At 50.4% G+C, this 12,658-nt stretch overlaps 1 protein-coding gene across 2 annotated transcripts in view; it reads right to left on the reverse strand.

The window, feature by feature from the left end:
- Positions 1-313: 313 nt before the first annotated feature.
- Positions 314-12,658, reverse strand: part of LOC121554494 (F-box/WD repeat-containing protein 7) — a 56,128-nt gene continuing 43,783 nt past the window's right edge. For both annotated transcript variants that reach the window (XM_041868097.2, XM_041868099.2), the window contains 4 exons: positions 11,244-11,469; positions 9,992-10,202; positions 4,520-4,691; positions 314-1,185 (listed from right to left, as the gene is read on the reverse strand). In XM_041868097.2, the coding sequence (XP_041724031.1) occupies positions 1,083-1,185; positions 4,520-4,691; positions 9,992-10,202; positions 11,244-11,469 (712 nt within the window). In that variant the 3' untranslated portion in view covers positions 314-1,082. The remainder of the gene's footprint in view (positions 1,186-4,519; positions 4,692-9,991; positions 10,203-11,243; positions 11,470-12,658) is intronic.

Below are 12,658 nucleotides of genomic sequence, written 5' to 3' on the forward strand. Positions count from 1 at the left end.
AGTAGTGCACTATATAGGGAATAGGGTGCCATTCTCTGGTCTAAAGTAGTGCACTATATAGGGAATAGGGTACCATTCTCTGGTCTAAAGTAGTGCACTATAGGGAATAGGGTGCCATTCTCTGGTTCTAAAGTAGTGCACTATATAGGGAATAGGGTGCCATTCTCTGGTCTAAAGTAGTGCACTATATAGGGAATAGGGTGCCATTCTCTGGTCTAAAGTAGTGCACTATATAGGGAATAGGGTGCCATTCTCTGGTCTAAAGTAGTGCACTATATAGGGAATAGGGTGCCATTCTCTGGTCTAAAGTAGTGCACTATATAGGGAATAGGGTGCCATTCTCTGGTCTAAAGTAGTGCACTATATAGGGAATAGGGTGCCCTTTGGGACACATCCATAGAGTCCAGTGTCTCTCCAGTCCAATAGACTGTCTCAGTCCCTTTAGTCACTTCAGACCATCATGCTGATCAGATGGGGTTTGGCTGAAGACCGAACAGATCTGGTCTCAGACCTGTAGTCACTTCAGACCATCATGCTGATCAGATGGGGTTGGCTGTCTCTCTAGATCTGTAATCGGCCTCATATACAGTCTATACATCCTGCAGTAGTCTGGGTGGAGTTACAGAAGTCACACTCAGTTTAGGCCTTTGGGTTGTCGGCCGGTCGGTCAGCCGGTCGGTCAGCCGGACGGTCGGTTAGCTGGTCAGCCACAGCCAGACGGGTCAGTCGGTTGGCCAGTGAGTCCTCTCGTGGTTTCTTCCAGTCACAGAGAGTTGATCTTGTGTACCATCTCTTCACTGGTCAGTATCAGCGTAGCAGTGTTTTAGGTCAGAAAGAAAAGATGGGGGTTTGGTGACCCAGGGTTGTGGTGAGGATAAGGAAGGGGGGACATTTTGGAGTCATCTCCAGATGGCACTCAGTCCTTCCATTGGGGGATTCTTACATTGTCCTCTGTCATAATTCCTCCTCCTCACCCCCTTTCCTCATCATCACAAGTTTTCAGTTCCCATATGAAGATATTGGGTCCCTCTTTGATTACCTCACATCCTTATCGAATGACATCGCATCCTCTCCTGATGACATCACTTGTGGTTGTCAGTGAGGTCAAAGTCCAGCACCATGAGTTTAGTCTCCTCTGTCCCGTTCCTGCTGCCAACGGCTGCTACCAGTCTAGTGTTAGACACCCTGGAGAGAGGAGAGAGAGGGTTAGTGTTACCAGTCTGGTGTTAGACACCCTGGAGAGAGGAGAGAGAGAGGGTTAGTGTTACCAGTCTGGTGTTAGACACCCTGGAGAGAGGAGAGAGGGTTAGTGTTACCAGTCTGGTGTTAGACACCCTGGAGAGAGGAGAGAGAGAGGGTTAGTGTTACCAGTCTGGTGTTAGACACCCTGGAGAGAGGAGAGAGAGGGTTAGTGTTACCAGTCTGGTGTTAGACACCCTGGAGAGAGGAGAGAGAGAGGGTTAGTGTTACCAGTCTGGTGTTAGACACCCTGGAGAGAGGAGAGAGAGAGGGTTAGTGTTACCAGTCTGGTGTTAGACACCTTGGAGAGAGGAGAGAGAGAGGGTTAGTGTTACCAGTCTGGTGTTAGACACCCTGGAGAGAGGAGAGAGAGAGGGTTAGTGTTACCAGTCTGGTGTTAGACACCCTGGAGAGAGGAGAGAGAGAGGGTTAGTGTTACCAGTCTGGTGTTAGACACCCTGGAGAGAGAGAGAGAGAGAGGGTTAGTGTTACCAGTCTGGTGTTAGACACCCTGGAGAGAGGAGAGAGAGAGGGTTAGTGTTACCAGTCTGGTGTTAGACACCCTGGAGAGAGGAGAGAGAGAGGGTTAGTGTTACCAGTCTGGTGTTAGACACCCTGGAGAGAGGAGAGAGAGAGGGTTAGTGTTACCAGTCTGGTGTTAGACACCCTGGAGAGAGGAGAGAGAGAGGGTTAGTGTTACCAGTCTGGTGTTAGACACCCTGGAGAGAGGAGAGAGAGAGGGTTAGTGTTACCAGTCTGGTGTTAGACACCCTGGAGAGAGGAGAGAGAGAGGGTTAGTGTTACCAGTCTGGTGTTAGACACCCTGGAAAGAGAGGAGAGGGTTAGTGTTACCAGTCTGGTGTTAGACACCCTGGAGAGAGGAGAGAGAGAGGTTAGTGTTACCAGTCTGGTGTTAGACACCCTGAGAGAGAGGAGAGAGAGGGTTAGTGTTACCAGTCTGGTGTTAGACACCCTGGAGAGAGGAGAGAGAGAGGGTTAGTGTTACCAGTCTGGTGTTAGACACCCTGGAGAGAGGAGAGAGAGAGGGTTAGTGTTACCAGTCTGGTGTTAGACACCCTGGAGAGAGAGAGAGAGAGGGTTAGTGTTACCAGTCTGGTGTTAGACACCCTGGAGAGAGAGAGAGAGAGGGTTAGTGTTACCAGTCTGGTGTTAGACACCCTGGAGAGAGGAGAGAGAGGGTTAGTGTTACCAGTCTGGTGTTAGACACCCTGGAGAGAGGAGAGAGAGAGGGTTAGTGTTACCAGTCTGGTGTTAGACACCCTGGAGAGAGGAGAGAGAGAGGGTTAGTGTTACCAGTCTGGTGTTAGACACCCTGGAGAGAGGAGAGAGAGAGGGTTAGTGTTACCAGTCTGGTGTTAGACACCCTGGAGAGAGGAGAGAGGGTTAGTGTTACCAGTCTGGTGTTAGACACCCTGGAGAGAGGAGAGAGAGGGTTAGTGTTACCAGTCTGGTGTTAGACACCCTGGAGAGAGGAGAGAGAGGGTTAGTGTTACCAGTCTGGTGTTAGACACCCTGGAGAGAGGAGAGAGAGAGGGTTAGTGTTACCAGTCTGGTGTTAGACACCCTGGAGAGAGGAGAGAGAGAGGGTTAGTGTTACCAGTCTGGTGTTAGACACCCTGGAGAGAGGAGAGAGAGAGGGTTAGTGTTACCAGTCTGGTGTTAGACACCCTGGAGAGAGGGAGAGAGAGAGGGTTAGTGTTACCAGTCTGGTGTTAGACACCCTGAGAGAGAGGAGAGAGAGGGTTAGTGTTACCAGTCTGGTGTTAGACACCCTGGAGAGAGGAGAGAGAGGGTTAGTGTTACCAGTCTGGTGTTAGACACCCTGGAGAGAGGAGAGAGAGAGGGTTAGTGTTACCAGTCTGGTGTTAGACACCCTGGAGAGAGGAGAGAGAGAGGGTTAGTGTTACCAGTCTGGTGTTAGACACCTTTGAGAGAGGGAGAGAGAGGGTTAGTGTTACCAGTCTGGTGTTAGACACCCTGGAGAGAGGAGAGAGAGAGGGTTAGTGTTACCAGTCTGGTGTTAGACACCTTGGAGAGAGGAGAGAGAGAGGGTTAGTGTTACCAGTCTGGTGTTAGACACCCTGGAGAGAGGAGAGAGAGAGGGTTAGTGTTACCAGTCTGGTGTTAGACACCCTGGAGAGAGGAGAGAGAGAGGGTTAGTGTTACCAGTCTGGTGTTAGACACCTTGGAGAGAGGAGAGAGAGGGTTAGTGTTACCAGTCTGGTGTTAGACACCCTGGAGAGAGGAGAGAGAGGGTTAGTGTTACCAGTCTGGTGTTAGACACCCTGGAGAGAGGAGAGAGAGAGGGTTAGTGTTACCAGTCTGGTGTTAGACACCCTGGAGAGAGGAGAGAGAGGGTTAGTGTTACCAGTCTGGTGTTAGACACCCTGGAGAGAGGAGAGAGAGAGGGTTAGTGTTACCAGTCTGGTGTTAGACACCCTGGAGAGAGGAGAGAGAGAGGGTTAGTGTTACCAGTCTGGTGTTAGACACCCTGGAGAGAGGAGAGAGAGGGTTAGTGTTACCAGTCTGAAGCATCTAGGGCCTATGTTAACTTTGATTGTGTTAAAATGATAGACCTTTCTAACGTGGTATGAAACATTGTTGAGAAGTGACGTGATGCCTACTGTGTCATTCAGAGTTGTTTAACGGGAGTGACGAGTGTGTTGATATTTAACGGTAATATTATCAAAATTCCGCTTTCAAATGGCATCATCCTGTATGATTCAGTGGAATATGCCATCACATTATTGAAAAGTGATTGTGTCAGGCTAAAATGATATCAAACGTTTTATCAATGCAACATTTTGACGTACAGTCAACATTCACCGTGGTTGGTCTGAAACCCGCTGTAGAGGTCACAGCTGGCGACGCCTCATCCTGATTGGTTATTTCCCATCATTTGCAACAATGTCAATGAGCGTCAACACCGTCTTTCCTCTCCGGTACCTCCCAACTGTCATGAGTTGAGTTTACTCCTGGCTCTGTTTGTCTGAGCAGTGTTTTTAAAATCATCCCAAAACCCGGAGCTGTTTGACAGGATTCCAAGGACCTTTTCTGAGACGCTTCGTGGGTCAGTTTTGCCAATTCGACTATAATGATAATGAATGGCTAAGGGGACATGATCCTAGATCAGCAGTCCTAGTCGGACGCTTTGTGAATATGTCCTGGTTTTTTACCTGATCCCCCCCCCCCCCAGCCTCCACTCTGCCGGGTCACCAGGTCTCTGAGCCACTCCCCCCTGTACGTCTCATTTCTTTACCTGATCCTCCAGACCACTCCCCCGGATCCTCCACTCTGCAGAGCCACCAGGTCTCTGAGCCACTCCCCCGTCGCCAGGCTCCACAGCTTCACTGTACCGTCATCTGATGACGAGACCACCAGGGAGCGAGAGAACTGGAGACAGGTTACTGCCGACTGGTGCTTATGGGGACCTGGAGAGAGAGGAGAGAGAAGAGGGGGAGTGGGACAGAGAGGGAGTGGGACAGAGGGGGACAGAGAGGGAGTGGGACAGAGGGGAGGGGGACAGAGGGGGAGGGGGACAGAGGGGAGGGGGACAGAGGGGAGGGGGACAGAGGAGGAGTGGGAGAGAGGGGAGGGGGGACAGAGGGGAGTGGGACAGAGAGGGAGGGGGACAGAGGGGGAGTGGGAGAGAGGGGAGGGGGGACAGAGAGGGAGTGGGACAGAGAGGGAGTGGGACAGAGGAGGAGTGGGAGAGAGGGGAGGGGGACAGAGAGGGAGTGGGACAGAGAGGGAGTGGGACAGAGGGGAGGGGGACAGAGGGGGAGGGGGACAGAGGAGGAGTGGGAGAGGGGAGGGGGACAGAGGGGGAGTGGGACAGAGGGGGAGTGGGACAGAGAGGGAGTGGGACAGAGGAGGAGTGGGAGAGAGGGGGAGGGGGACAGAGGGGGAGGGGGACAGAGGGGGAGGGGGACAGAGGGGGAGTGGGACAGAGGGGAGGGGGACAGAGGGGGACAGAGGGGGAGGGGGACAGAGGGGAGGGGGACAGAGGGGAGGGGGGACAGAGGGGGAGTGGGACAGAGGGGGAGGGGGACAGAGGGGGAGTGGGACAGAGGGGGAGGGGGACAGAGGAGGAGTGGGACAGAGAGGGAGTGGGACAGAGAGGGAGTGGGACAGAGGGGGAGGGGGACAGAGAGGGAGTGGGACAGAGAGGGAGTGGGACAGAGGAGGAGTGGGAGAGAGGGGGAGGGGGACAGAGAGGGAGTGGGACAGAGGAGGAGTGGGGAGAGGGGGAGGGGGACAGAGGGGAGTGGGAGAGAGGGGGAGGGGGACAGAGAGGGAGTGGGACAGAGAGGAGTGGGACAGAGGAGGAGTGGGAGAGAGGGGGGGGGACAGAGGGGGAGTGGGACAGAGAGGGAGTGGGACAGAGAGGGAGTGGGACAGAGAGGGAGTGGGACAGAGGGGGAGGGGGACAGAGGGGGAGGGGGACAGAGGGGAGTGGGACAGAGGGGAGGGGGACAGAGGGGGAGGGGGACAGAGAGGGAGTGGGACAGAGGGGGAGGGGGACAGAGAGGGAGTGGGACAGAGGAGGAGTGGGACAGAGGAGGAGTGGGAGAGAGGGGGAGGGGGACAGAGGGGGAGGGGGACAGAGGGGGAGTGGGACAGAGAGGGAGGGGGACAGAGGGGAGGGGAACAGAGGGGGGGGGGACAGAGGGGGAGGGGGACAGAGGAGGAGGGGGACAGAGGGGGAGGGGGACAGAGGGGAGGGGGACAGAGGGGAGGGGGACAGAGGAGGGGAGGGGGACAGAGGGGGAGGGGGACAGAGAGGAGTGGGACAGAGAGGGAGGGACAGAGGGGGAGGGGGACAGAGGGGGAGGGGACAGAGGGGAGGGGGAGAGAGGGGAGGGGGACAGAGGGGGAGTGGGACAGAGAGGGGGGGGACAGAGGGGGAGGGGGACAGAGGGGGAGGGGGACAGAGGGGAGAGGGGACAGAGGGGGAGGGGGACAGAGGGGGAGGGGGACAGAGGGGGAGGGGGACAGAGGAGGGGAGGGGGACAGAGGAGGGAGGGGGACAGAGGGGGAGGGGGACAGAGAGGGAGTGGGACAGAGAGGGAGTGGGACAGAGAGGGAGTGGGACAGAGAGGGAGTGGGACAGAGGGGAGGGGGACAGAGGGGGAGTGGGAGAGAGGGGGAGGGGGACAGAGGGGAGGGGACAGAGGGGAGTGGGACAGAGAGGGAGGGGGACAGAGGAGGAGTGGGAGAGAGGGGGAGGGGGACAGAGGGGAGGGGGACAGAGGGGAGGGGGACAGAGGAGGAGGGGGACAGAGGGGGAGGGGGACAGAGGGGGAGGGGGGACAGAGGGGAGGGGGACAGAGGGGAGTGGGACAGAGAAGGAGTGGGACAGAGGAGGAGTGGGAGAGAGGGGAGGGGGACAGAGGGGGAGTGGGAGAGAGGGGAGGGGGGACAGAGGGGGAGGGGGACAGAGGGGGAGGGGGACAGAGGAGGAGTGGGACAGAGGGGGAGGGGGACAGAGAGGGAGTGAGAGAGAGGGGAGGGGGACAGAGGGGGAGGGGGACAGAGGGGGAGTGGGAGAGAGGAGGAGGACAGAGGGGGAGGGGGACAGAGAGGAGTGGGACAGAGGAGGAGTGGGAGAGAGGGGGGGGGGACAGAGGGGGAGTGGGAGAGAGGGGGAGTGGGACAGAGGGGGAGGGGGACAGAGGGGGAGTGGGAGAGAGGGGGAGTGGGACAGAGGGGGAGGGGGACAGAGGGGGAGTGGGAGAGAGGGGGAGTGGGACAGAGGGGGAGGGGGACAGAGAGGGAGTGGGACAGAGGAGGAGTGGGAGAGAGGGGGAGTGGGACAGAGGAGGAGGGGGACAGAGGGGGTTTAGTTATAGTAGGAGAACTGTAGACAGGTTAGTGCTGATTGGTATCTGGGAGGTATGATACATACAGGGCCTCCAGACAGTGTTCACACCCCTTGGCTTTTTCCACATTTTATTGTGTTACAGCCTGAATTTAAAATGGATTAAACAGAGATGTTGTGTCACTGGTCTACACACAATACCCCATGATGTCAAAGTGGAATTATGTTTTTAGATTTTTTCTCTCTCCAAATTAAATACAAAATGAAAAACTAAAAATGTCTTGAGTCAATAAGTATTCAAGCCTTTTGTAATGGCAAGCCTAAATAAGTTCAACAGACAGTCCCCAAAAACAAATCAAAAGGAAGTTTGTTCTGAAGTGTCTACTATATATATATATATATAATTTTTTGAGTCATTTAGCAGACGCTCTTATCCAGAGCGACTTACAGTTAGTGAGTGCATACATTTTTCCATACTGGCCCACCGTGGGAATTGAACCCACAACCATGGCGTTGCAAACGCCACGCTCTACCAACTGAGCTACACGGGGCCTGAGATATAAGATCAAGAAACTCGTTTTATTTTATTTATTTTAATGTAGAACTCCATCGTGTTTCAATAGAGTCATAATAGTTTTTAGGCCAAACCGTTCGGACGCTACAGACGTTTTTTAGGCCAAACCGTTCGGACGCTACAGACGTTTTTTAGGCCAAACCGTTCGGACGCTACAGACGTTTTTTAGGCCAAACCGTTCGGACGCTACAGACGTTTTTTAGGCCAAACCGTTCGGACGCTACAGACGTTTTTTAGGCCAAACCGTTCGGACGCTACAGACGTTTTTTAGGCCAAACCGTTCGGACGCTACAGACGCTTTTTAGCCAAACCGTTCGACGCTACAGACGTTTTTTAGGCCAAACCGTTCGGACGCTACAGACGTTTTTTAGGCCAAACCGTTCGGACGCTACAGACGTTTTTAGGCCAAACCGTTCGGACGCTACAGACGTTTTTTAGGCCAAACCGTTCGGACGCTACAGACGTTTTTTAGGCCAAACCGTTCGGACGCTACAGACGTTTTTTAGGCCAAACCGTTCGGACGCTACAGACGTTTTTTAGGCCAAACCGTTCGGACGCTACAGACGTTTTTTAGGCCAAACCGTTCGGACGCTACAGACGCTTTTTAGGCCAAACCGTCGGATGCTACAGACGCTTTTTTAAGCCAAACCGTTCGGACGCTACAGACGCGTTTTTAAGCCAAACCGTTCGGACGCTACAGACGTTTTAGGCCAAACCGTTCGGACGCTACAGACGTTTTTTAGGCCAAACCGTTCGGACGCTACAGACGTTTTTTAGGCCAAACCGTTCGGACGCTACAGACGTTTTTTAGGCCAAACCGTTCGGACGCTACAGACGTTTTTTAGGCCAAACCGTTCGGACGCTACAGACGTTTTTTAGGCCAAACCGTTCGGACGCTACAGACGTTTTTTAGGCCAAACCGTTCGGACGCTACAGACGTTTTTTAGGCCAAACCGTTCGGACGCTACAGACGTTTTTAGGCCAAACCGTTCGGACGCTACAGACGTTTTTTAGGCCAAACCGTTCGGACGCTACAGACGTTTTTTAGGCCAAACCGTTCGGACGCTACAGACGTTTTTTAAACCAAACCGTTTTAAACTACAGACGTTTTCGTGAGAAGACCGATTTTTCGGGATGTCACATGGTCTGACACACACCGCTCTGAGCTCTGTCACCTTTCACCGCAGATGAGGAAGGGCGATATCGGCGGATGTGGTGGATTGAGACGCAGCCCATGCAACATATCTCTAGCTTAAACAGGCAGATTTTGATGGGGATTTCTTTATTATGTCAATTAGATTTCCACGGGGACGCCGACATTGTAGGCCGAGGGCTGTGATAAGAGAAAACTGAACGTCCTCGACTAATGATTACACCCCAGATTAGCTCGATGACCTGCCCCTTTCAACAGTGTTCAAGGCGGTATTGAATGTGTCACTGTCTGTCACCTTAATTACAATTTGTCTTTCGACCTGTGCACCTACGTTGTAAACTTTCATTCATAGGCTAGGTTGTAGCAACCTCATGATGGGTACAGGGAACATTAGAGTATCATGTTGTAGCCTAAACCTATCGATGTTACATTGAACTGGGTGAATGGAATACGGATGACAGTCATCCAATATGCTGTAATAGAAATAAGGCCACGCTCATGAAAAATTAAAACCAGCCTCTCTAATATTGAATGGCACCAACCACCAATGACCCCCCCCCCCTTTCAAAATGGAAGAGACTATAAATCAGTAACATACTCCAAGCCACTAAAACAGAGAACCACACCCCTCTGAGAACGAACCACACCCCCCTCTGAGAACCAACCACACCCCTCTGAGAACCAACCACACCCCTCTGAGAACCAACCACACCCCTCTGAGAACCAACCACACCCCTCTGAGAACCAACCACACCCCTCTCAAAGAGAACAAAACACACTTGTTCACCAAGACACACAGGAATGTTCCATTGTTTCTTTATTGTAAGGATGAATGGGGGACCACTAGAGGTGACCCAATTATACAGCTGACCTTGACCCCCCCAATGTTACTAATGAGACCGTCAGCTCTCAACCCCCCCTCATCTCCTCCACTGTTACTAATGAGAACATCACCCCCCCCCCCACCCACCTTCAGCTCCATCAACTCACAAGTACCCCCCTACCCAAAACATCGCTCTAAACTAAGGTTTAAACCACAGACCTGTAGACTTGGACTAGATAGGACATTCCAGTCTAGTCAGAAGTATATTTCAGCTTCATTCCAAACCGGTCCTTGGAGACACTGTCCTGTCCATATATCCAAGACAGTATACTGCTGTATATACAGTGTGTATAATCTCACCTTGTAGTGTGTGGAGACACTGTCCAGTCCGTATATCCCACACCCTGACAGTAGAGTCCGCGTTGCCAGAGACCAGGATGTTATTCTTTAGTTCCATACCACTGGTCAGTGATTGGTGGCCGGTCAGCGTGTGGACACACCCCCCCGTCTCGATGTCCCATACTCTGATGGAGGTGTCCAGAGATCCACTGACCACGTAGACACCGTCAAACTGGTGGAGGAGAGGAGGGTTAATGTCAGGAGCACCAAATCCACATACAACTAAGACACAAGAACTGGGAAGTCTCTGTTCTAACGCCTACCTGTAGTGAATAGACTCTGTCAGTGTGTATATTCCTACCTGTAGTGAATAGACTCTGTTAGTGTGTATATTCCTACCTGTAGTGAATAGACTCTGTCAGTGTGTATATTCCTACCTGTAGTGAATAGACTCTGTCAGTGTGTATATTCCTACCTGTAGTGAATAGACTCTGTTAGTGTGTATATTCCTACCTGTAGTGAATAGACTCTGTTAGTGTGTGTATTCCTACCTGTAGTGAATAGACTCTGTCAGTGTGTATATTCCTACCTGTAGTGAATAGACTCTGTTAGTGTGTATATTCCTACCTGTAGTGAATAGACTCTGTCAGTGTGTATATTCCTACCTGTAGTGAATAGACTCTGTTAGTGTGTATATTCCTACCTGTAGTGAATAGACTCTGTCAGTGTGTATATTCCTACCTGTAGTGAATAGACTCTGTTAGTGTGTATATTCCTACCTGTAGTGAATAGACTCTGTTAGTGTGTATATTCCTACCTGTAGTGAATAGACTCTGTTAGTGTGTATATTCCTACCTGTAGTGAATAGACTCTGTCGGTGTGTATATTCCTACCTGTAGTGAATAGACTCTGTTAGTGTGTATATTCCTACCTGTAGTGAATAGACTCTGTTAGTGTGTATATTCCTACCTGTAGTGAATAGACTCTGTTAGTGTGTATATTCCTACCTGTAGTGAATAGACTCTGTTAGTGTGTATATTCCTACCTGTAGTGAATAGACTCTGTTAGTGTGTATATTCCTACCTGTAGTGAATAGACTCTGTCAGTGTGTATATTCCTACCTGTAGTGAATAGACTCTGTTAGTGTGTATATTCCTACCTGTAGTGAATAGACTCTGTCAGTGTGTATATTCCTACCTGTAGTGAATAGACTCTGTTAGTGTGTATATTCCTACCTGTAGTGAATAGACTCTGTTAGTGTGTATATTCCTACCTGTAGTGAATAGACTCTGTTGGTGTGTCCCTGTAGTGTGTGTAGACAGGTCTCTGTCTCAGGGTCCCAGACTTTGACCATGAAGTCGTATCCACCGCTGACCACCCTGCGCCCGTCGTACTGGACACACCGCACCGCCGCCACATGACCCGTTAGGACGTGGAGACACTCGCCAGACTCTACGTCCCACAGACGCAACGTAGCATCACGGCTACCGCTCACCACCCTGGGGGGAGAGAGGGGAGAGGAGGGGGAGGGAGAGATGGAGATTAGATAGAGAGATATAGAGATTAGATAGATAGAGATTAGATAGATAGAGATATGGAGAGATAGAGATTAGATAGAGATATGGAGATTAGATAGAGATTAGATAGAGAGATATAGAGCTTAGATAGATAGAGATATGGAGAGATAGAGATTAGATAGATAGAGATATGGAGAGATAGAGATTAGATAGAGAGAGAGATGGAGATTAGATAGAGATAGAGATAGATAGAGATTAGATAGAGAGAGAGATGGAGATTAGATAGATAGAGATTAGATAGAGAGATATAGAGATTAGATAGATAGAGATTAGATAGATAGAGATATGGAGAGATAGAGATTAGATAGAGATATTAGATAGAGAGAGCGAGATCGAGATTAGATAGAGATATTAGATAGAGAGAGCGAGATCGAGATTAGATAGATATTAGATAGAGAGAGCGAGATAGAGATAGAGATTAGATAGATAGAGAGAGATTAGATGGATAGAGATTAGATAGAGATTAGAGAGAGAGAGAGAGAGAGAGAGAGATAGAGATTAGATAGATAGAGATTAGAGAGATAGAGATATGGAGAGATAGAGATTAGATAGAGATATTAGATAGAGAGAGCGAGATCGAGATTAGATAGAGATATTAGATAGAGAGAGCGAGATCGAGATTAGATAGATATTAGATAGAGAGAGCGAGATAGAGATAGAGATTAGATAGATAGAGAGAGATTAGATGGATAGAGATTAGATAGAGATTAGAGAGAGAGAGAGAGAGAGAGAGATAGAGATTAGATAGATAGAGATATAGAGAGATATAGAGATAGAGATTAGATAGAGATATAGAGATTAGATAGAGATTAGATAGAGAGAGATAGAGATTAGATAGAGAGATTAGATAGATAGAGAGAGATATAGAGATTAGATAGATAGAGAGAGATATAGAGATTAGATAGATAGAGATTAGATATAGAGATATGGAGAGATTAGATAGAGATTAGAGAGATAGAGATTAGATAGATAGAGAGATATAGAGATTAGATAGAGAGATATAGATATAGAGATTAGATAGAGAGATATAGATATAGAGAGATATAGAGATTAGATAGATAAGAGAGATAGAGATTAGATAGATAGAGGATAGATAGATTAGATAGAGATT

The sequence above is a fragment of the Coregonus clupeaformis genome, unplaced genomic scaffold (genome assembly GCF_020615455.1).
Source record: "Coregonus clupeaformis isolate EN_2021a unplaced genomic scaffold, ASM2061545v1 scaf0645, whole genome shotgun sequence".
NCBI lineage: Eukaryota > Metazoa > Chordata > Actinopteri > Salmoniformes > Salmonidae > Coregonus > Coregonus clupeaformis.